The sequence below is a fragment of the Polypterus senegalus genome, chromosome 6, assembly GCF_016835505.1.
Source record: "Polypterus senegalus isolate Bchr_013 chromosome 6, ASM1683550v1, whole genome shotgun sequence".
NCBI classification, from domain to species: domain Eukaryota; kingdom Metazoa; phylum Chordata; class Cladistia; order Polypteriformes; family Polypteridae; genus Polypterus; species Polypterus senegalus.
In genome coordinates, this window is record NC_053159.1 from 169946302 (window position 1) to 169971434 (window position 25133).

Sequence of the window (25133 nt, forward strand, 5' to 3'; positions counted from 1 at the left end):
GACGAAAGGTGACGAGTGGGTTTTGCTGCTGGTTTTCTGTCCACTTCAAACAATCTGACTTTATGGAGAAAAAAGAAATTCTGCCTGGACTTTTTAAAAATTATTTTATTTTTATTTATATCCTTTGGCCCAGGGCCAGCAATGACAAGTTGCCAGAAGAAAATCTGGGGAGCCAAATGAGTTATTATTCAAGCAAAAAATAAAACAAAAAGAATGCTCCTTAGACATCTTTTCATTACTTTGACACGAAGGCAACAAAGCCAGGGTCAGTGGGCAGGTCGCTCTTGCCATATTGACATCACCTTCTGGGGAGCCGGGACTTTAATTCTTGGTAAATTGGAAGGGGCGGAGTGTGTTGCCTTTGGTGGGCGGTTTCTTGGAGCTGCACGGAGAGAAGATGACAACGTTAGTGATAGCATCCCCTCTGGTCCTGGAGGGTTATTACATATACCTTGACAGAACCCGTAGGTGTGACAATCCCAAGTAAGATTTTTATGAATATAGACTGCCAGGCGCTTCTGTTCTGTGATCATAATTGAGATGTAGTTATAGAGATCATGGATGGAGAGATGGATGGATGGATGGTTACCCGATTCTTTATTTCACTAAACACTAAGTTAAGTTGCATTTGAAAAACTCAATTATTTCATTTGTTTTTATGAGGTTTCTTTTTTTTATGCTTCAATACATTTTCTTATAGAGAATAAGCAGCAAGATTTTCTATGCGATTCCTTTTGCAGTCCAGCATTTACTCTGCCATCGGATAACAATGCATGGCATTTTAATCAGGCATATAAACGAAATGCCTGCATGTCTGTATGTATTTGTGTCACTATGAATACTTTTTGAGATCGCTTCTGAGAAGATGGCTTAAGGCAGCCCTTCAGGGAAGGATCCTCTCCTGCTGGAAAATGGATGCATAGTGGGAAGATGGATTATACATTAGGGTGAAAAAAACGGCAGCGTTTTCAGAGCGGGTTTAAGATCAGATTTTGACAGCTTTACCTCTAAAGCTCTACTCCATCAGTCCTGCCAGCGGTAAATGAGATAACAGATCTCTGTTTCATTTCTAACTGATGGAGAATATTTTAAAAACATCACGGTGCAAAATAATTTAAGTCAATATGGCAATAAGGCTAGACCTGTAAATGAGCAGCAGCACGACCTAAGCAGAATCATGTCTGTTGTTTGTCCTGTGCCAAATATTGTGAGCCTCTTATATGATACTTCTTTTTTTTTTTAATTTATTGTTGTGTTTTTAACAATTTGTGTCCACTTTTTTCTTTTTTAGACCTTTATAGTATTGAACAGAGGGAAGGCAATCTTCCGATTTAGCGCCACACCTGCCTTGTACATCTTAAGTCCTTTCAATCCTCTTAGAAGAATAGCTATTAAGATTTTGGTACATTCATATCCTTTGCAGAATTCTGTTAAGTATTGTTTATTGCTTAGATGTAACTGTATTTATTTTTTTGGTTTATCTTATGAACAAATGCAACTTGTGATTTGGTATGTCTTAACTTTTGGTGACAGCATAACTTGCCAGTTCATTTCAAATACATATTTGTTTGTTTCAGGTACCTTTTTGTTTCACTAATGAATTTTCACTATGACATTATTATTATTATTATTATTATTATTATTATGGGGGCAGCACGGTGGTGCAGTGGTAGCACTGCTGCCTCGCAGTTAGGAGACCTGGGTTCACTTCCCGGGTCCTCCTTGCATGGAGTTTGCATGTTCTCCCCGTGACTACGTGGGTTTCCTCCGGGCGCTCCGGTTTCCTCCTCAGTCCAAAGACATGCAGGTTAGGTGCATTGGTGATCCTAAATTGTCCCTAGTGTGTGCTTGGTGGGGGTGTGTGTGTGTGTGTGCCCTGCGGTGGGCAGGCGCCCTGCCCGGGATTTGTTCCTGCCTTGCGCCCTGTGTTGGCTGGGAATGAGTCCAGCAGACCCCCGTGACCCTGTAGTTAGGATATAGCGGGTTGGATGATGGATGGATGGATGGATGGATTATTGTGGGTGTAATGGGGGTGACAGTGTTGGCTATTACAACCCCAGCTGTTCACAAGTTCTCAGTGCAAATGTTAGCTTGGCCACTGACTGAGTGGAGTTTGCACATTCTAATAATAGATAGATAGATAGATATTTTATTAATCCCAAGGGGAAATTCACTTACTCCAGCAGCAGCATACTGATAAAAAAAGTGATAAAAATGAAGGTATAACAGACAATAACTTTGTATAATGTTAACGTTTACGCACCGGGTGGAATTGAAGAGTCGCATAGTGTGGGGAGGAACGATCTCCTCAGTCTGTCAGTGGAGCAGGACAGTGACAGCAGTCTGTCGCTGAAGCTGCTCCTCTGTCTGGAGATGATCCTGTTCAGTGGATTCTCCATGATTGACAGGACTCTGCTCAGTGCCCGTCGGATGTCAAACTGTCCAGCTCCGTGCCTACAATAGAGCCTGCCTTCCTCACAAGTTTGTCCAGGGGTGAGGCGTCCTTCTTCTTTATGCTGCCTCCTTAACACACCACCGCATAGAAGAGGGCACCCACCACAACCGTCTGATAGAACATCTGCAGCATCTTATTGCAGATGTTGAAGGACGCCAGTCTTCTAAGGAAGTATAGTCAGCTCTGTCCTCTCTTGCACAGAGCATCAGTATTGGCCGTCCAGTCCAATTTATTATCCAGCTACATTCCCAGGTATTTATACAGTAGGTCTGCATCCTCTGCACACAGTCACCTCTGATGATCACGGGGTCCATGAGGGGCCTGGGCCTCCTAAAATCCACCACCAGCTCCATGGTTTTGCTGGTGTTCAGTTGTAGGTGGTTTGAGTCACACCATTTAACAAAGTCCTTGATTAGGTTCCTATACTCCTCCTCCTGCCCACTCCTGATGCACCCCATGATAGCAGTGTCGTCAGTGAACTTTTGCACGTGGCAGGACTCCAAGTTGTATTGGAAGTCTGATGTTTATAGGCTGAGCAGGACCGGAGAAAGTACAGTCCCCTGAGGCACTCCTGTGTTCCTGACCACAATGTCAGACCTGCAGTTCCCGAGACGCACATACTAGATAGATAGATAGATACTTTATTAATCCCAAGGGGAAATTCACATAATCCAGCAGCAGTATACTGATACAAAGAAACAATATTAAATTAAATAGTAATAAAATGAAAAAAAATTAAAATAAAATTAATGTTCGCATTTACTCCCCCGGGTGGAATTGAAGAGTCTCATAGTGTGGGGGAGGAACGATCTCCTCAGTCTGTCAGTGGAGCAGGACAGTGACAAAAGTATGTCACTGAAGCTACTCCTCTGTCTGGAGATGACACTGTTCTGAGGTCTGTCTGTAAGAAAGACCATGATCCATGCCACCAGGTGTGAATCTACTCCCATCTCTGTCAGCTTGTCCCTAAGGAGCAGAGGCTGGATTGTGTTGAAGGCGCTAGAGAAGTCCAGAAACATAATTCTTACAGCACCACTGCCTCTGTCCAAGTGGGAGAGGGATCGGTGTGGCATATAGATGATGGCATCCTCCGCTCCCACCTTCCCCTGGTATGCGAACTGCAGAGGGTCGAGAGCACAGCGGACCTGTGGCCTCAGTTGGTGAAGCAGCAGCCGCTCCATGGTCTTCATCACATGTGACGTCAGAGCGACAGGCCGGAAGTCATTCAGCTCACTAGGACATGATACCTTTGGATGATGCTTCGAATTTCTCAATGTTGAATCTCGCATGGATGTTCCCAAGCAGCGTATAGCACAAAGCTTTGTGACTACAATATGTAGATAGTAATAAACACATACGTAGAAGATACTCCAATTTGGACAGCTCCTGCATGGAATACAAATTTAAAGGCTGATGCAGATTTGTGTGTTCGTAACGATGTTGGTGCATTCATTTGCACACTACATTTAGACATGGAAGCACGTGTATCATTTCCTCCTTCTCCATCTCTCGGCAAACTTTTGATATTTATTTATTGTTGTCTGTTTCTACGCAATTAGTCAAACATATTGTACATGGTCTAGAGCAGGGTCCCCCTTGGAGAATCGCTGCCAACATTCATAGTGGAATGTCACCCTTAGAGAATCGTCACAGAAAGTCACAGTTCCACAATGGAGAATTGCTGTCGACTGTCATACTGGGTGAGGGGCCTCCCTTGGGCAATTGCTGCCAGCAGTCATAGCGGGAAGGACGTGAGTGCCACCTTGGAGAATTGCAGGTGACAGTAATAGGGGAGCAATATCTGTTGCTTAAATTACCCATCTAGAGATACTGTGTAAACCGTACACAACTCTTCCCCATTAAATACATCTGTTCAGGGGCACCACTCATAGTTTAACAAACTGTGGTCTAGAGGGACCTTGACAGCAAAAGTTAAATATGTTGATATAGAAAAGCAAGTCAATTAAATGATCAAAAAAGATATGAGTGTTTACTCAAAATATTATGAATACAGAAGTTTGTTCTGCTTAAATTTGTTAAATTAAAACTATTTAAGCATACAGGTTACGTGTACAGTGGATTCAGAATGTTTTTAGACTCCTTCACTTCATATTTTGTTTTGTAGATTTAATTTTAAATGGATAGCTTTGCCATTTTTGCCCAAGATGGCAGTTTATAGATGCATCCCATCCAATCTAATGAAGCCTGAGAGGATCTGTCATGAAGAATAAGATAAACTGCCTAAATTCAGCTGTGCAAAGCTTGTAGAGACTTACTTACTCACAAAGACTCAAAATTGTAGTTGCTGCCCAAGAAGTTTCTACAAAATTCCGAATTAAGGGTCGAAATGAGAGATTTACGTTTGTGATTTTAATACATTTGCATATCGTTCTGCAAAAACGTTTTCACTTTGACATTATGGATTATTGAGTGTAGATTGATGGGCAAAAATGGCACCATTGTAAAAACAACAAGCAGACACGGGTTCAAGGTAGAAGATGTTCTGTGTCTTTATCTGATGAAAATAAATCAAAAGGAAATTCTACTTTTTACATAGATAAAGTAGACGTCTGGACAGACGAGAGTCCGATAGTGAAATGACTCAAAGATGGTCGAACTGCTAGTCACGTGTGTTCCAGGCAGGAAGGGGTAGGGCCAGAAGGGAAGACAATGGAAGTGTTGTCAGAGCTGAAATGGCTGTCAGTCTTCCATTTTGCAAAGGGAGGAGGAGAGAAGGCATCATCACACCGTGCCAATACCTGGTTTGATGGGTAACTACCGGCACCAGAGCCTGGAGCTGCCCTTCAAGCACACATGTGTCATGCCATTTAAAATTAAATCTTCAATATAATAAAGTTTGCAGAAAGGGAGACTATTCCCTAAATACATTTAATATATAGAACCATGCAATGCGTACAAGATATCTATCATTTCATCATCCTTCTTGTTCATTTACAACCTTCTTTCCACGGATGGCAGAACAAGGAGTGTTAGGAGTACCGTATATACTCGCGTATAAGTCCGGTCTTGAAACCTGAAAAATCAATCATAAAATTAGACCCCGATTTATTTATACTATATATATATATATATATATATATATATTTATTTTTTATTTATTTATTTTTTTGTTTACATCTTTTTGCCTCCTCCAATCTCACATCAGTTTCTCAGGCGCATTGAATTTTGTTGCAGCAGCACAGTTGCCAATTTCTTTTGCTACTTCAATGACATTTAATTTAAAACCAGCTTCATATTTTCTTCTGATCGAACGCTTCATCTTAGATAAGGGATGCTGTTACGATAAAGGTGTATGAGGGTGTGAGATGCAAAACACACATATCAGTGCAAAGTAACGTCATTCAGAATAGTTCAGGTATTACCGTGTGGTCACGTAGGCACAAAAGAGAAAGGGAGAGAGAGGGACGTCAGCAGCACACGCTGATTTACCGCATTGCTGCACCCACATAGAAGAAGGCCGTGTGCTCCGTGGTTACTCTCTCAGGTGGGTGTTAGCATATCATAATCTCTTGGACCAATAGCGTGAGTTTTCCGCATTCAACTTATACAACCGACATTATAAAATGCCAGAACATTTATGTTCAAATCAAGTCCTGACTTATTCGTAGGAGAACTTATCCACGAGTATATACGGTAATTCTAATTGTGTGCTTGCAGATTTCCTTAAAGTGCTCCATTTTTTGCCCAACATCACGAATGCATAGGCAGTAGGTTGATTGGCAGCCCTCATTTGGCCCAGTATGAAGGTGTTTGTATGAGTTTGCCCTCTGAAGAACTGGTGACCCCCTCAGTAAATGCTCCTTTCTTGTATTACAATACAATATAATACAATACAATTTATTTTTGTATAGCCTAAAATCACACAGGAAGTGCCACAATGGGCTTTAACAGGCCCTGCCTCTTGACAGCCCCCCAGCCTTGACTCTCTGAGAAGACAAGGAAAAACTCCCAAAAAAACCTTGTAGGGAAAAATGGAAGAAACCTCGGGAAAGGCAGTTCAATGAGAGAACCTTTCCAGGTAGGTTGGGCGTGCAGTGGGTGTCAAAAGAAGGGGGTCAATACAATACAATATAAAGAACAGAACAAATCCTTAATACAGCATAAAATAAAAATTTTAGAAGTACGGAGCAGAATTTAACAGTAGATGATATCACATAATAAGATTTGGATATTTTTAGTATTAAATACTGACAGGATAGCCTGTGGCCTCTGTGACGTTATACATAAATGGAGTAAGCAGGGCAATAAAATGAATGAACAAGTGAATATAATAAACAACGACACACCAACCTCAAACCGGCTTGATCCAGTTTAGGCTTGTGGAGGAGCTGGAGCCTATTCTAGCAACTCAAAGTGCATATCAGAAAACAACTTAGATAAAGCACCAGTTCATCACAGGGCCATACACTCCCAATTTACAATGCAGTCTTTACACTGAGACAGCTGATAGAGTAGCAGCAGGAAAAACAAAAAGGTCTGCATATGGCGTTTATTGATTTGGAGGAGAGTGCCACGTCAGGTCTGGAGGTGAGTTGGACAGAAAGAAGGACCAAGAAAGTGTGTGAGGATTGTCCTAGACATGTATGAGGGACTGAGCACTCGGATTAAAAGCAGTGTTGGGGTAACTGACAAGATCTCAGTTAGAGGAGGTCTATACCGGGGTGGTCTTGAAGTGCTTACCTCTTCGATCTGTTTATGGATATGTTGAGTTGTGGGATCAAAGACTAATCCCCCGGGTGTAGATTTTGTGCTGGTGACATTGTTCTGTGTAGCACCATAACAGAGGAAGTGAAGAGGAAGTTGGAAGAATGGAGAAGGATTTGGTAGATAGAGGATTGGAGATAAACAGGAAGAAGAAGACAGAATATGTGAGGTTTAACGATGTTCAGGATTCAGGAGTGAGACTGCGGAGTGGATAAATGTAAATATCTAAGATCAGTGGCAGTCCAAGATGGAGAGTTAGTTACAGAGATAACCCACAGAGTGCGGTGCAAAGAGAACAACTGGAAGAAGGTATCAGGAGTATTGTGTGATCGAAGAATTAAGGCAAAAGTTAAGGGTGAGGTTTGATGATGTATGGAACTGAGACACACGCAGTAAAGGGGAGTCCAGGACAAGAAGTTCGATGTGGCAGAAACGAAAACGTTGAGATGGATAAGTGGAGTTACCAAAAAGGACAGAATAAGAAATGAGACAATCAGAGGTACAACAAAAATGGGAGAGATAACTAAGAAAGTGCAGGAAAAGTAGGTTGAGGTGGTATGGACTTGTGATGATGAGGGGGGACAATGATTATGTGGGCAAAAAAGTGATGGGCTTGGAAGTTCAGGGGAAGAAAAAATGAGTAAGGCCAAAATGGAGGTGGATGGATAAAGTAAAAGAAAATCTGAAGGAGAAGGGCCTGCCTGACTGGACAGGAGGTGCAGGACTGAGCTGTATGCAGAAGGATGATCAGGCACATTGACGCCACATAGAAGTTGGAAAAGATGAAGAGAAAAAAGAAGACAATCGACCAATCTGTGAATCTTTGTGGGAAACACCAGAGAACACAGAAGAAAACCCACAGGAAGAGGGCAGAAAGGACTGTGAACCCAAAACGGTGCAAGTGAGAGGTAGCAGCACTGTGCCACCCATAATAATAATAAGGTTTGTAGGTATTTAGATGAAATTTTTTGAATTGATTATATGGGTCAGAAAATGGATGGGTAAGAAGGATAATCATGACAAAAAGAATAAGCTTCATTTTCCAAATATTTTTATTAAAATAAAAGGTTGCAAAGATAATAATAATAATAATAACATTTTGTTCTCAATCATTTTTTTTAATTGTTGTAAACAATTAACATTCACATGATGATTCTTCTTTGTTGCTGCTGTGAAAATTCTATTTTGAGGTCCCTTTAATTAACAGTAATTACTGGCTGTGGAAAAAAAACCACACACAGACACATTGTTTCAAAGGCAGCAGAGAATTTCTCATTTGCTATTGAAGAAGTAGAGTCCAGGAGTCGCTTTTTTTTTTTTTCCCTGTTGTTTTGTTTTTGTAAAGTTAAAGAAAGAAAATATCCATTTTCCCGCTTTGATTTCATTCATGGTGCAGGTACACTGCAATTTCATTTGCATTTGGTTATTCCGAAATGTGAGCCCCTGTGATGCGCTGTCTGTTGCTTGGTAACCCGCTGCAGCTCGACTTGAAAGGCTTCTAAATTTGGCCTGGTGGACACTGTGGAATAATGGTGCTGATTTCTGAGGAGGGGGAAAAAAATCAACACCAAACTTGAAAAATATATGAAAAAGAAAATGAGCAGAAAAGCAGGTTATAACCCAAAATGCCTTATTGATTCAGACAAGACTGTGCCCTTCACCGCAGTAATGAGTGATTCTATTTCAGGCGCCTGTATAAATGGAGCTGGCCTCTTTTGTTCTGTGTTTCAATGATTCCTGGTGGAGCTTAAGGATGCTGGTTGTTTTCTCATCTATTTCTGGACTTCAGGTGCAATGGATTGCATATGTTTTCACTCCAGAGCCAGAAACAGAGAATGTTAATTGTTTTTTTTTTCCCCCCTTTTGTTTGTGTCCTTGTCCCGGCTTTCTGTCATATATAGCATGCAGTAATAATTTATAACTTTATTTAACTCACTAAAAGGTATTATTTAAGAGAAGGGAAATATAACAACAATCCCAATACTAATAATGATATAGTAAGAAATCAGCTTACAATAGAGTTTAGTTATCTGCTGGTTTAAAAATGGGGGTGCTGTGTTTTTATCAATCTGTTACTTGTTATTGCTTTTTGGATTGTTTCCTTGACTCTCTATCACATTGTTCAGCATGCTAATCATGTTAACCATTTTGACCAACTGTGCGTTTATGACCTTGAGTAATCCCCCAGACTGGGCAAAGAATGTAGAGTAAGTACAGCATTTTTTTTCCCTATGTACTGTAAGTTTATATAATTTGTGTGGGCAACCTGTCAACATGACGACATTGTGGGTGACGGTCTACTGGCGCAAACAAACAAACCACAAGTGAATACAGCAGAAATTCTACTGATCAGGCTAGTGGTGGTTATTCTGATCTAGTAATTTTGTTTCAGATGTTCAGGTGAAATAATTGGATATATACAGTATAATAAGTGTATGTGTGTAGTGTAGCACAGTAAAGAGTTGCCAAGGGGTGTAGGGGCTTGTGTTGGGACAATCGAGGACTTGACAGGAGCTGTGTGATGAGTGAGAAATCTGTACCGCACTATAAGAAACACAGAGCAGCACTTGAAGCTGTGCAGAGGAGAGCAGTCGAGTGCATCCCAGGACTTGAGGACATGTCCTACCGTGACGTGTTTAGTCCCAAGCAGATGAGACTCCATGAGGACCTAACGCAAGTCTTTAAAATCCTCATAGGTGATTGCTAAAGTAGATGCAGCAGAATTAAATGGAGAATCTTGAGGACAGTGGAAATCAGTGGGAACAGAATTTAAAACTGAAGCCAGGAAACGCTTCTTTAGGCAAAGAGGTCTGGAAATCTGGAACAAATAACCAAGCTATGGAGTACCTTGAGAACCTTTTAGAAGTATCTGGGTGAGATATTGGGACAGTCTAGCTATAATCTGAACAAACGAGCTTGATGGACCAAATGGTCTCCTCTCGTTTGTCAAATGTCTTATGTTATACTGAGGAATGGGTAGCACCTCTGCATACTAATGGGGTAGACAGGGCTGTCAGAGGGTCATAGACACTTAGACAAGGCCTCCAGAAGGGGATTCATTGGGACCACCAGAGCACGAAAGTGTTTTTAGTGGGCTATTAGGAAGTCTGTATTATTTCCTCATGATAACTGAAGGCACCTGATGAGAATTTTAGAGTGCAGATAGTCTAAAAGCTGCTATGGCTACTAGTGGTGTTAAGGAATAAAGACCTCGGCAGTCTAGGGCCAGTGTAGACTAGCAGTGTTGGAAGCAGACGTCCCTAACACTTCAGGCAATTCCAGGAAGAGTCCGTAGTTGCCACTCAGGCAAATTTTGCTTTCTAACAGGAAGATAAAGAAGACATAGAAATGGAGTTGTTAAGGGAAGGGAGCGACAGAGAAAGCTCATCTGATAAAGGAAAAGCTGTGCTAGTGAGGGTATTCTTTTAGCCTTTCCACTTGTTACTTTCTTGACTCCTCTTCTTTATAAAATGGCTTTTTTAAAGTAAGCTTGTTTGCCACCTTTACTGAAGTCACCGCAGGATTTGCTCACTTAACTCTCTCTATAATATATATAAAGTACTGTACAGTATATACTATTTTATAAATGCTGGTGGTCTCAAAAAGATGTTCAATCGTTTCATCAGGAATGACATTTTATTGTTAAATCAGAACTATGTGCAATAGCTGCTTGAGGCCATACAGGGTGTCTTGCCACTAAACTCTACACCGGCAACAGAGACTAAAATAACATGTCAAACATATTTAAATTCAATTAACAAATAAAGGAATTTAACGTGTTAAAAAAAAATCAGATTATACCTAAATAATCATCATGATGTTGTTGTTGTGGTATTCTTTTGGCAAATACAACAAGAATGTCAGGGCACTGTTTTGCATTTGGGATTGGAACGCCATGAAACTCGCAATAACTTCACAATCCGTGCACAGACCTCTAACACCAATCAGCCACAACATTAAAACCCTCTGCCTAATATTGTGCCACTAAAACAGCTTTGACCCAACGTGGAGGTGGGATTACATCAGGGATCGGCTCTGAGCCCTTTCTTATGTGCAATGGTGATGAACAGGTTGACAGACGAGATTAGACAGGAGTCCCGTGGACTATGATGTTTGGTGATGACATTGTGATCTGTAGCGATAGTATGGAGCAGGTTGAGGAGACCCTCTAGAGGTGGAGATATGCTCTAGAGAGGAGAGGAATGAAGGTCAGTAGGAACAAGACAGAATACATGTGTGTGAATGAGAGGGAGGTCAGTGGAATGATGAGGATGTAAGGAGTAGAGTTGGCGAAGGTGGATGAGTTTAAATACTTGGGATCAACAGTACAGAATATTGGGGATTGTGGAAGAGAGGTGAAGAAGAGAGTGCAGTCAGAGTGGAATGGGTGGAGAAGAGTGTCAGGAGTGATTTGTGACAGACGGGTATCAGCAAGAGTGAAAGGGAAAATCTACAGGACAGTAGTGAGACCAGCTATGTTAAATGAGTTGAAGATGGTGGCACTGACCAGAAAACAGGAGGCAGAGCTGGAGGTGGCAGATTTAAAGATGCTAAGATTTGCATTGGGTGTGACGAGGATGGACAGGATTAGAAATGAGGACATTAGAGGATCAGCTCAAGTTGGACGGTTTGGAGAGAAACTCAGAGAGTTGAGATTGCATTGGTTTGGACATGTGCAGAGGAGAGATGCTGAGTATATTGGGAGAAGGATGCTAGGGATGGAGCTGCCAGGTAAGAGGTTTATAGATGTGGTGAGAGAAGACATGCAGGTGACGTGTGTGACAGAGCAAGATGCACAGGACAGGAAGATATGGAAAGAGATGATCTGCTGTGGCAACCCCTAACGGGAGTAACTGAAAGAAGAAGAAAACAGCTTTGACCCATCGGGGCATGGACTCTTCAAAACCTCTGAAGGTGGCCCATGGAATCTGGCGCCAAGACATTAATAGCAGATACTTTAAGTCCTATAAGTTTTGAGGTGGGGCCTTCATGAATCAGACCTGTTTTTCCAGCACATCCTAAAGATTCTTGATTGGATTGAGATCTGTGGCATTTGGAGGCCAAGTCAGATAACCTTGAATTGTTTATCAAGTCCATCAAACCATTCCTTAACAACTCTGCAGTGTCTCAGGGCACATTATCCTGCTGAAAGAGGCCACTACCCATCAGGAAATATCATTGCCATGAAGGGGTGTGTGTGGTCTGCACGCACCAGTTTTTAAGTAGGTAGTACATTTCAAAGTAACAGCCACATGAATGCCAGGACTCAATTTTCGCCAGCAGAGCATCACCCAGAGCATCACACTGCCTCCTCTAGATTGCCTTTTTTCCATAGTACATCCTGCTGCCACCTCTTTCCCAGATAAATGATGCACACAAACTCAGCCATCCGTTTAATCTACAAGAAAACCTGATTCATCAGACCAGGCCACCTTCTTCCATTACTCCATGATCCAGTTCTGATGCTCTCATGCCTATTGTAGGTGCTTTTGGTGGTGGAAGGGGGGCTCTCTGACCAGTTTGCAGCTATGCAGACCCATATGCATCTATGTGGTCTTGACACCTTTCTCTTATTAAAATTTTCAGCAGTCTGTGCTACAGTAGTTCTTCTGTGGGATTGAACCAAACAGCCTAGCTTTTGCTTCCCACATGCATCAATGAGCCTTGGGTGCTCACAGCCCTTGCTGCTGGTTCACTGGTTGTCCTTCCTTCAACCACATTTTGTAGATACTAAGCACTGCATACCAGGAACAAGACTTGCCATTGTGGAGATGCTCTGACCCAGCCGTGAGCCCCTTGTCAAAGTCGCTCAGATCCTTACGTTTGCCCAACACATCACCTTCAAGAATTGACTGCTTACTTGCTGCCGGATATACCCCACCTCTTGACAGTTGCCCTTGTAACAAGATAATCAATGTTCTTCATCTGTCACTGGGTTTAACGTTGTGGCTGATCGTTGTATTTGTGTGTTAAGAGTTTCAGTGTGGAAGACGCCATTTGCTCCTCCCTGCCTGTACAAATGCATCAGTACTCGGGGCTACTCATAAACCCAGGGCCATTCCCAAGCATCGCATATTCCTTTGAGCTTACATGTGTAAGAACAGCTGAAAAACAAATTCACAGATGAATTCTGGGATGTAAATTCATTGGAGAATTCAAATGAGAATAACCACCAGTGGCTCAATTTAGAACAAAGAGCACAATTAAAAGAGAAGGAGTGAGTGATTTTGAAATCCACGCACAAGGTGAAAAGTCCAAAACATGACTCAGAGATCAAATCCGTACACTGAAACAAATGCAAACTAATTAGAACTCATAAAAGTCAGCTAAGGCCTAGAAGACTTAGGAATGGAGCGTATTTAAATAAATAAAGCATCACAGAAAAAAAAAACTAGGAGGCATATTTCTCAGGTAATTGAAAAACAGAGACTTGAATGATCCATTCATCAAATTAAGAGCCGTGGCCAAAGATATTCAGAGTATGAGAGTCAGGACAAAAGAAATATAAATGGAGTATCTGAGGGCACGGCATGACTAGCGGAACTGACGAGGATTAGTTTGCTGTTGGTCAGAGAGAGGAGCATCATTGTTAACTGGTCATTCTCTTCATCTGGAAGCAGGAAATGTGTCCTTGAAATCCTTTGAGGCAAAATGCTACATGTTTCTGAAGTTAGAAAAACACAAAGCGAAATTGATTTGAAAAGACTAGCCAGTATTCGTGACGATTATGAGCACTTGAGCTCTTAAAATGTGACAAAGGGTGGGATTAACATGGAACAAAAATTGTGTGGACAGTAGCGGGCGTAAAAGCATTGCAAAGACAAGATTTCTGGACTTTTTATTAACACATTTACCTTTACAAGGTTTCTTTCTTCTCCACTACGTGTTACAATAAACTTTCTCCTTCAATTTTTGTCTTCCCGGCATGCTTTGTCCTTCCTTCACCTCTGACAGTTTTCAAGTTTTAGATTGGCTTTTGTTGTTCTTCCATGCAGTTTCGTAATGCTAGAATCTCCGGCCATGAAAAACCAGTAATTTGATCTTAATAAGAGTAATATTTCTATGAGAAATTAATAAACCCTCCCTATCAGCTTTCACTATGAAGAGCTCCCTTTCTAACATAAAAGTGATATTTGGCATGTGGTTAAAACAAGGTATCATTTGCTAAAACAGAAAAATAAAATGACACCTATAGTGAAATATAATGGATACCCTGGATGTCCTGAAAGCAGAATTTGTGTTGTTTGCTTTTTAGCCAGGCCTAGAAGCAAACCATGGATTATTTCTCAGACTGAAGCTATTGTCTGCTGTTAGCAGAATTTGCCTCTAAGGATTTTAAAGATAATTTACTAAGCCGTGAACATCTTTTTGAGAGTCTCTGTATTTATCTTATGTATCTGATTTGTGTGATTATAAATATTTAAAAGTGTGATTAATAAGTGAATTGATAATTAATTGCAGACTTTATTAAGATCTGTATTTAAAGTGTGTAAACTGTGTGTGTGTGTATATACAGTATATATATATATATACACACACACACAGGGTAAGTCAAAATTGTGTTAAAGCTAATGGTACTGCTAGTATATACATATTGTGGCAGGCGGCAGGCGTCTCTGCACACTGTATTCAGGGGGAGCAGCCCTGGACAGTGCAATACCTCACCCTGGACGCTAGATGGTCGCCCCCCTGGGCTGGTGTAGTGCCACGGTTTCCCACAGGGCTCCCTGGGAGTTGGAGTTGGGGGCAGCCCTGTTGGGTCCCGCAGGTACCGCCAGGGGGTGCTGTGTTTGGGACTCCTGAGCCCGTGTGGGCAACAGATTCAGCACACCTGGAAGTGCCACCGGAACTCGGTGATCAAACACCTGGAGCACTTCCAGGTGACCTATAAAAAGAGCCAGCGACCACCACTCCTCGGCCAGAGTCGGGTGGAGGAGGACAAGGTTGCTAGGGAGGAGTGGTGGTGCCAAGGAAGAGAAAAGTGCTTGAGCTGTACTGGTGGTTACTGGTGCTTGGGACTGTGTTGTGGCTGGGGGGATTACGGGGAAGATGTGCCCTCCAGCTGAAGAGAAATAAGTCTTTTTATTTTACACGTCCCTCCCGTGTCCAATCTGTGTCGGGTCAGGCGCTATATAGCACTTATCTTACACTATATACGATTTATGTGCCACGTATGGCGAACAGATTGAGTCATTCCTGTAAATCATTTTGCACATATGAAGTATGCTTTGTGAATAAATTGTTTTCGCCATTCAAACATACTTTTGACTCACCCTGTATATATTATACACTCTATGATCTTTGTGTTAGCGCTAGCCCCACCTGTAGCTGCAGTAGCCATCCATCTAATGTTAACCACCTGTAGGCTAGAAATATACAAGCAGTGGACAAAATAACAGAAACAACACATTAAAAAAGGAGCTTAACTTCAAAGTAACCAAATCACAATCCTAAATGCAGCTGCATACGGGAGTCTTATTAGGTTCATGGCCTGTAATGTATTTGTCAGCTACTGTGTGCACAATTATTAGGCAAGTGAGTATTTTGACCATATCATCATTTTTAATGCGTATATTCCAACTCCAAGCTGTATTAACTTGAATGCTTATTGGATTTAAGCACATCAGGTGATGTGTATTTGTGTAATGAGGGAGGGTGTGGCCTAAGGAGATCAACGCCCTATATCAAGGTGTGCAGAATTATTAGGCAGCTAGTTTTCCTCAGGCAAAACGGGCCAAAAAAGAGATTTAACTGACTCTGAAAAGTCAAAAATTGTAAAAAGTCTTTCAGAGGGATGCAGCACTTTTGGAATTGCTAAGATATTGGTGTGTGATCACAGAACCATCAAACATTTTGTTGCAAATAGTCAACAGGGTCGCAAGAAATGTGTTCAGAACAAAAGACACAAATTAACTGCCAAAGATTTGAGAAGAATCAAACGTGAAGCTACCAGGAACCCATTATCCTCCAGTACTTTCATATTCCAGAGCTGCAACCTACCTGGAGTGCCCAGAAGTACAAGGTGTTCAGTGCTCAAAGACATGGCCAAGGTAAGGAGGGCTGAAACCCAACCACCACTGAACAAGAAACATAAGTTGAAACGTCAAAACTGGGCCAAGAAATATCTGAAGACAGATTTTTTTCAAAGGTTTTATGGACCAATGAGATGAGAGTGACTCTTGATGGACCAGATGGATGGACCTGTGGATCAGTAATGGGCACAGAGCTCCACTCCAACGTGGAGGTGGGGTACTGGTATGAGCTGGTATTTTTAAAGATGAGCTAGTTGGACCTTTTTGCATTGAAGATGAACTCAAAATCAACTCCCAAACCTACTGCCAGTTTTTCGAAGACACTTTCTTCAAACAGTGATACAGGAAAAAGACCATGATTTTTATGCAGGCCAATGCTCCATCACTTGCATCGAAGTTCTCCACTGCGTGGCCAGCCAGTAAAGGCCTTAAAGATGAAGGAATAATGACATGGCCCCCCTTCCTCATCTGACCTAAACCCTATCGAGAACTTGTGGGCACTTCTTAAACGCTAGATTTACGGGGGAGAAAAACAATACACCTCTCTGAAGAGTGTCTGGGAGGCTGTAGTCACTGCTCCACAAAAAGCTGATCGTCAACAGATCAAGAAACTGACAGACTCCATGAATGGAAAGGCTTATGACTGTTATTGGAAAGAAGGGTGGCTATATTGGTCATTGATTAATTGATTGATTGTTTTTGAAATGTCAGAGATGTTTATTTGTAAATTTTGAGGTGTTTGTTTATTATTCTCACTATAACAGATGAAAATAAACAAGTGAGATGGGAAAATTTTCATTTTTCCTTTAGTTGCATAATAAATCTGCACACTAATAGTTGCCTAATAATTGTGCGTACATATGTATTCCCCTGATGATGTTCACACTCACATTTCCGTTGTGAAACATTCAGGTTTATTAACATTTTGGATTGACTGATAGCACTGTGTTTGTTCCATATTAAAATTAATCCTCAAAAATACAACTTGCCTAATAATTCTGCACTCCCTGTAAAAAATAGGCCTGGTAATCAGCACTTTGATAAGTGAAAGCAACATGAGGCAACTAGCAGATTTCCAAAGAGGCCAAATAGTTGGTGCCCAAAGTTCAGGTGCTTTGGTCACAAAAACTGCAGAATTATATCATGTATCAAGGGGAACAGTCTTCAAAATAATGACCGCATATGACAAACATGGATACGCTGCATCCACAGAAACAAACAGTAGTTGCAAGTAGAAGTCCGCTAACATGATGCCGCGGAGACAAACACGATCACAGAATTGAATCAGCACCTCTGTTACCCACACACAAACCGCACACCCCGAGCTTCACAAAACTGCAGTTCATGGCAGGCCTGCCTTTCACAGCTCCTTTTGTCGTATCCAAGGACGGCTCACAGAGAGGGGCAACCTGGTATAAAGAGTACAAAACCAGGACCCAATATTCACCCTCATTTTCTCCATCCAGATTAGATAACGGAGACTTGACTGATCCATTCATCAGATTAAGAGCCATGGCCAAAGATATTCAGAATATGAGAGTCAGGACAAAAGAAATAAAAATGGAATATCTGAGGGCATGGCAAAATGAAAGAAAAAGTATGCCTTCGACCCACAATGTCTGTTGCCATGTCTTAAATTTGGAGGCCTTACCTTCTGTAATGGTATGGACAACAGTCTCGTGAGAGTCATCAGGTTTCATGGTTATTCTGCACATCTGAATAATGATCAAGGAGTATGAGTCCATTTTATAGGACCAGCTGCACCTAGCGGTACAAATACTTCCCATCATGATGTTCCCCTGTTTCAGGATAATAAGTCCCCTATACGCACTGCTAAACTGCTTCAGGAGTGGGCTCATGAGTGCCAGAACTTTACCACCTTCTATGGCCTGCCCAATCATCCATTCATCCATCATTGAAGTCATCATCAAAGTAGAGTACATCTCCTTTATCCTGCAAAACACACTGCAGTATCTCACTTCACACAGTTCAGGATTTATAGGGCAGCATTCTATGAACTACAGCTGTTCCGAAGACCCTCTTAGGTATGGGAGACATGGGCAGCTGCTTAGTGTGGGCACCGACACTAAAAAATTTGGAGTTGGTCAGTCCATTAGAGGTGTCGTTTATGAAAGTTTAGTGGCACACACTGCATACACTACATACTCTGTAAAGTCCATGTTATGAACACAGAGGGGCACCAATTATGTAACTGAAGATGTGTGCCCTCCAGACACTGAGAACCCCTTAGCCAAAGGTCATCAAAGTCTAGTAATACTGTTTCTGCGCCATTAATGAAAGCTAAGAGGCATGCACTCCTGTAAATTCTGCAGAATGTTCACAGAAGGGCACCATTTAATGTAACTGAAGGGGTGCGGGTGACAGGTCCCCCTCTGTGGGCTTCAAGCAGCACTGTTTATAGTGTTTGCTGTTAGGTGTTTTTGTTATTTTGAAGACCCCTGTATATACAGCAGATAAAAATACAAATTTTGGCTCCAGCCATGTTGTTACACTCTCAGTGTATATGCCTAAATCGTAGATTTTTTATTTTGATGAGGAAGTCTACTATTGGCTTTCAAAAACCTTACTATTTATTGTTTCCTAAGAGCCTGGCCTGATAGGGTTAGTCCCATAGTATGCTGCCAAACCTAAAATGTTCAGTATTTGGAGTAGATGGGAGTAAAGCCCCCAATGGCCAGTGTGGCCTGGTCACTGTTAAAGTTTGATATTGACATTTGACCCCAGAAATAAGCCAAAGAATTAGTAGTCGTTCAGGTAAGGGGATGCACACTTAACCACACCTAAAGGAGACCGTCTCTTTAAGTCCCGACTTAATGAACTAATTACTCTTCTTATACTCTAAACACTTTACAGAGACAGCGGGAGCCACTTCAGCCTCCACCACTGTGCGCATCCACTTGGATGATGTGATGGCTGCCTTTATTGCTCCAGTGTGGTTTCCAAACATTAGCTGTGAGGTGGTGAAATGGTGGGAGGGACAGAGGATGATTAGGGGGCCAGAGTGGATGGGGCTGTTGTGGGTAATTAATCCAGGACATCATCAGACAACACCCTACTCTTTTCAAAAAATGCCCAGGGTTCTTTTATGACCACAGAGATTCAGAACCTCAGGTTTTATTTCTCATCTGAAAGACGTTGGCATTGTTTCAGCACATTGTCCCATGGCACTGCAGTGGGGAACCCACTTCTGGCCTTGCCAACACTTTTACCAGCAAACCCAAGCGATTAGCTTCAGGTGGATCACCTCTTCTAAAGTGCAGGTGGTATGGCTGCTGCTTGCTTACTGTGTGAGCAGTCATGTAATCCACCCGCACTCTCTGAGGGATACTGCATGAACATAATTTTGATAAAGATGCAGAAGCATAAGCATGTCAGTATGTACAGGTGGAAATGATTTTTTTGTTCGTTTCTTTCTTTCTTTAATCTGAAAGTCAAATGTTTGTCTGTTTTGGATTATTTGGGCACAGGCTTCTGGGCAGTTCCAGCAGTCGGCGCTGCGACACTATAGGCTAAGGAATGCAATACCTGGTTGGGCAAATCTCATATTCATCTGCAACTGTGTTTTTGTTTTCATATGCTTCAATTTTCCCTAGGTACACATTCACTGGAATTTACACATTTGAATCCCTCATAAAAATTCTCGCAAGAGGCTTCTGTATAGATAAATTTACCTTCTTGCGTGACCCATGGAACTGGTTGGATTTCAGTGTTATTGTTATGGCGTAAGTATCTTGAATTCTTCAACTTCTTTACCTGTTTAAGCTTTGCTCCCATTGTTTGATGATTCCCCTAAAGAACTGTTAAAATGTAACTGTAAATAAAAATATGGGAGATTTATTCATACTAAATAAGACTGCATGACAACTTGTGGAATGGTCAGTCCCCATGGACTAAACAGGAGTGTGTTTTAGTGGTATGAACACAACAGCACCAGGTTAATTGACCAGTGACTGAAACAAGAGGCTGGGACTCCATATTTAAAATCACATTAACAGTGAAAACATTGGATTTCTACACTTGTTTCCAAAAGTGCTGCTGTAGCACCATTTAATCCCAGAGAACAGGTCAACCAAAACGACAGCATACACTAAGAATAACTTTCAGAGAACTGCCATATTTATTTCTGCAAGGACTAGAACTTTTCTTATACTTAAAATCGAAGAGATAAGAGTTGTTGACCTTGAACACTATACCTCCTAATCCAAATATTTTCCTTTAGTAGCCTGCGTCAGATTTTAATTGCTTCAGATGGCTTAATAGACTACCTGGAGTGCTGGCTCTGTTTATCTTCAAAGTGTTTTGTTGCCACGCAGCCCACTTCAAGGTGCACATTAGTTATTGTAAGAGTGATAGGGACCAGGAGGTGAACAGCAAAGCCCCACCATGAAGTCAGACAGGCAAGAGTCAAAAACAAGAAGGCCAAATTAAACCAACCACCAAGTTAAAGGGGATTGTCACAAGAATAGTGAAGAATACAAATCCAATGTCAGAATATGGAAAATGAACTCTTCAGCTTTGTTATTTATAACTAGGCTACTGCAGGGCACGAAGTGGTCTTTTGTTTATCCGCTGTGAGATTATTCTGAGATTCCCAAGGGCTGAATTTATACACTCCGGCTACTGCGTCATGAATGTGATTAGATGGGTCATAAATGATGTCTGCATGGTATATAATAAATGTAAAAAAAAAAATATATATAAAAAATATATATATATATTATATACATACTGTATGTGTGTATATATATATATATATATTTTTTTTACATTTATTATATACCATGCAGACGTCATTCATGATATATATATATATATATATATATACACAGTGTATATATATATATATATATATATATATATATATATATATATATATATATATACAGTATATATATATATACGCCTGATGAGCCCAAATAAGGGCGAAACACGTGTCGCGTACTCTGCATTATTTGACAATAAACTATGCTATATATATATGAATGCTGTTCATTAACATGGAGCACCATATAATGCACACATCTAGATTCCTTGCTGTTCTAAAAACAGTGAAATAAAATATATAAACAAACAATCCAAAATAAATAAATAATAAACCATCTCTTTAAAAATACCACAGACTGGAGATGTGTTACTTCTTTATTTAAATTTCAAGACCCCTTTCTTCGGACATTTTCCTTCAATACTTTAACCTTCTATAGTAATTAGGCTAATTTCTGCAGTGGTGACCAGAGCTGGGTCTATATCATCATTCACCAGAATGTGGATACTTTTAGGACTGCAACAAATCAGATGACATTATCATGACCTGGAAATGTTATTCCTTTTCATCATCAGCTGGAAACTTCTGCTTTAAACATCGCAGCCTTAATCTTGACTTAATCTGTGACTTGATCACAGTAGCCGGTGTTATTTATCTAAAATCCATACCTTGCCTGTGCTTTCTTTTAACAGAAACATGGGGGTATTTGTAACAAAATTAAATGTTAGCAAGTTTTAGTAAAGATGGAAATGACAGCGGCATCCTTGAGTGGGATCCCCAATTACTCTAACGTGACTCTCAGCCAAGGCCCAATCTGAGGACCACACTAAGCTACCCAGTCCATTGGTAGGCATAGAGGACAAGGAATTATGACCCACACCTAAAATTTCTTAAACGCTGGCAGTATTTGTATTCCATAATCTTACTACAGATAGGGTCTAACATCTTATGCACATTGGGATCTGCTTATCGTAGTGTGCAATAGCAGTCCTAAATATCATACGACATCGTGGGCTGATTAATGTCAGTCTTACCACATATCCTTTTAATGGAATGTGACGACTTGAAGACATATAAATAATTAGTAAGCTTGAGTCTTGAAAGGCTTTCTATAAATAATTGATGGATATCATCTCAGCTGCTGCTTTCTTAAGAGAAGTACATCATTTTCTGACACAATGTTTTAATTAAAAATCATGTAAATAATTTGGAAGGAGCCAAGATATCTTTCTCCCTATTAGTTTTTATGTTCCACAAATTATGAAGAACTTTGGAAATATTACCAATGGCACAGTGATTCATGTCCTAGGGCTTCTGTGTCGCATCTTTAAGGTGTTTGTTTCAAATCCTGGCCAAGTCACTGTCTGTGAGGAGTTTCTCCCATTGAGTTCTCTGTGAATGTTCTGTTTTTTTTGCATATTGCAAAGACATTTGTATTATGTTGATTGGCAACTGTAAATTGGCAGAATCAACTGTTTCTTATGATGGAATGGCATCCCAGTTAGGCTCTTCTACAATGTTACTGGTATATGCTTTGGCTCCACGTGGCCTTGCAATACAATAATACATCTAGAAAATGAATGAATTGTGAAAACTATCACCATAAATATGGTTATTGCCAGAGCAGTTAGGAACATCGGGGTGGTATGTTTGTAGCAATATTGCCTACATGGTCTAATAAATAAAATTATTTAATTAATTTATTCATACATGCAGTCATTTCTCAAATCCAATTATTCAATTCAGTTCGGTTTAATTTTTGTATAGTGTTGCTCAATGTGTACAGGCTTACGGCACAAACTTTACAAATTAGTAATTACATAACACGCATGCCTAAAAGTGTAAACACGCAGTAAAGTGAAGCAATTCAATACTGACACGTACACAGCCAAATACAATAAATACAGTAAGTACAAATAGATGAATACAATCATTAGTCTAAGGTTCATTGGCAATGAAAGAGAGGAAGACACAAACTCCAGTCAGCAGTATCTCGGGGGGGATCCATGGTTAGCTATAACACAAATTCAAATGATGAAGTCAGACATAGTCACAGCCCTGTTGATCAGGGTCTGCTGGCTGCCCACACACTCCTTGGCAATGTACAGCTTTTGAGGAAGGACGCAAAAACACCCAGAATTATTTAAAAAAAAAAAAAAAACAATTATTAACAAGTTACAGCAGTTCCATTTTAGTCGCCATCATAGCACACCCCTTGAGATGCAATCCACTTGTTTCCAGGAACGGAAAAAGAGTTGGAACATGTCCAGTAGTCCTCTTTTGTTACTGTATCTAGATTCTCCTGCAAGTTTTTTTTCTGGTATCTTCCACAGTAGCAGACTTTCCTTCTGTCTCAATTTTAAGTAGGTGAACAAAAAAGAAATCACAGAGAGTGAGGTCTGGAGTGCAAAGCAGCAACCACATTGTGTTTGGTCAAAACCTCTTTGACTGACAATGCGGTGTGTGCAGATGAGCTGTCATGCTGCAGCGGTGTGTGCAAGTCCGCTGTCTTTGTGCAAAATGTGCCACTGCTAGACAATTGTTTCCTGATGTTTTCCCACAGACCCCTCAGAACTTCAGTGTAATGTTGCTGATTAACACTCTGTTCATGGGGTAACTCTTTATTAACAAGTCCGTCAATATGCAGAAATGCAACCGTTGTTGTTTTGATGTTCAGTATGATCATGAACGTGATGATGGCAATTGTTTTTTTTGAAAAAAACCAACAATTGCTATTGTCATGTTCATGGTTGTAGAACAAATACAAATAAGCACTCGATCAACTCGGCACAATACCACTTGATAGGAGAGGTTAGGAGCACACGCCAATATAGCGCATTGCCGCACCCACCACATGACAAACCAACACAGGATTCCAGATTAGGACCCGAGAGCAGCCATGCAACGGGTGACACCTCAGCACCACATCACTTGGCAGAATGATTGACAAGACTGTGGTTAAACAAAATGTAGCAGCATAGTCTAACTATGCCCTACTCCTATGCTATTAATCAATTTTTTTGGGTCCCCCTTCATAAGTATAAGCTGGGCAGTCTAATATGACAACTGAATTTGTTCAAACTTTATTCAAATACAATGTCGTTGGGGGCTGGATGGAATGCCAGTCCATGACAATCACACTCGGCCATTCGGAGCCGATTCGAACAATTAACTTCACCTCCTTGACAGTAAGCCTGAGCATATCTTGGGCTGGAATTCTTTGCAATTACGGTTAACCACAAATCTTCTTTACATTTTTAAGCTTGAATAAAACTCTGGGCAGTATTCTGCTGAAATCTTGTTAATTGATATTCGCATTTAACAATTTAACAATTAACATTACTCTGCAAAAAATCATGAATATTTCTACATGTTTTGCCACTGTAAGGCAACTCATCAATATTTATACATGGAGCGGACTAAACTTTTCCAACTAAAAACACAGTGGCAAACAGAAAGCCGTTAAATCAGCTATAGAACGAACTTAAACTGAGCCAACCATTGCTCAAATTGAGTGTAGTGATGACCAAGTGAATTGGTCGTCAGACGTTGACATGGAAAGCGAAACTGATGCATGAATGATACGGTTCTGTACGACCAAACCACCGTGATATTCCTGCTAAATTCAGTTGCATGACACTTCAGCATGGAGCGACAGTAACTGCATAACAAAAAGGCAAAATAATTGCAATCAAGTGCATAGATAAGCAATTCATTAGGCCCCTAAGCTCTGTTCACAATACAGTAACTGTCAGTTTTTGTGTCAGGGAAAAGTCGCAAATACTTGCACTGTGGTAGCCTATAATAACACAAGAGCTGTATCGATCGTGCCGATCAGGCACTAACATTCTACCCTCTTATGTGCATGCAACAGAAAAAAAAATTAAAGAAAAGTGCGCAAAAAAGCACACTTCTACTTTCCTGATTGCGACGTTGGGTTGTGTGTTGGTGACGTTCTCAGAACGTGTCGCACAAAGGATGTGTATTAAATCTGCATCAGTGTAGCAGTGGACACTAGACGGACCATTGCCATTTAATTTACCGTACGTTGTTGATTTACTATTTACATGTTTGACTTGCATGTAATAACATTTTTTTCTTGTTGAAAAAAATCAGCATTTTAGCATTAAACCTAACG

General features: G+C 40.8%; 1 protein-coding gene across 7 annotated transcripts in view; it reads left to right on the plus strand.

Moving 5' to 3' along the window:
• scn1laa (sodium channel, voltage-gated, type I-like, alpha) overlaps positions 1-25133 on the plus strand; it is a 286959-nt gene that overhangs the window by 112651 nt on the left and 149175 nt on the right. For all 7 annotated transcript variants that reach the window (XM_039757524.1, XM_039757526.1, XM_039757520.1 and 4 more), the window contains exons 3-5: positions 1292-1410; positions 9298-9387; positions 19827-19955. In XM_039757524.1, coding sequence (XP_039613458.1) covers positions 1292-1410; positions 9298-9387; positions 19827-19955 — 338 coding nt within the window. The remainder of the gene's footprint in view (positions 1-1291; positions 1411-9297; positions 9388-19826; positions 19956-25133) is intronic.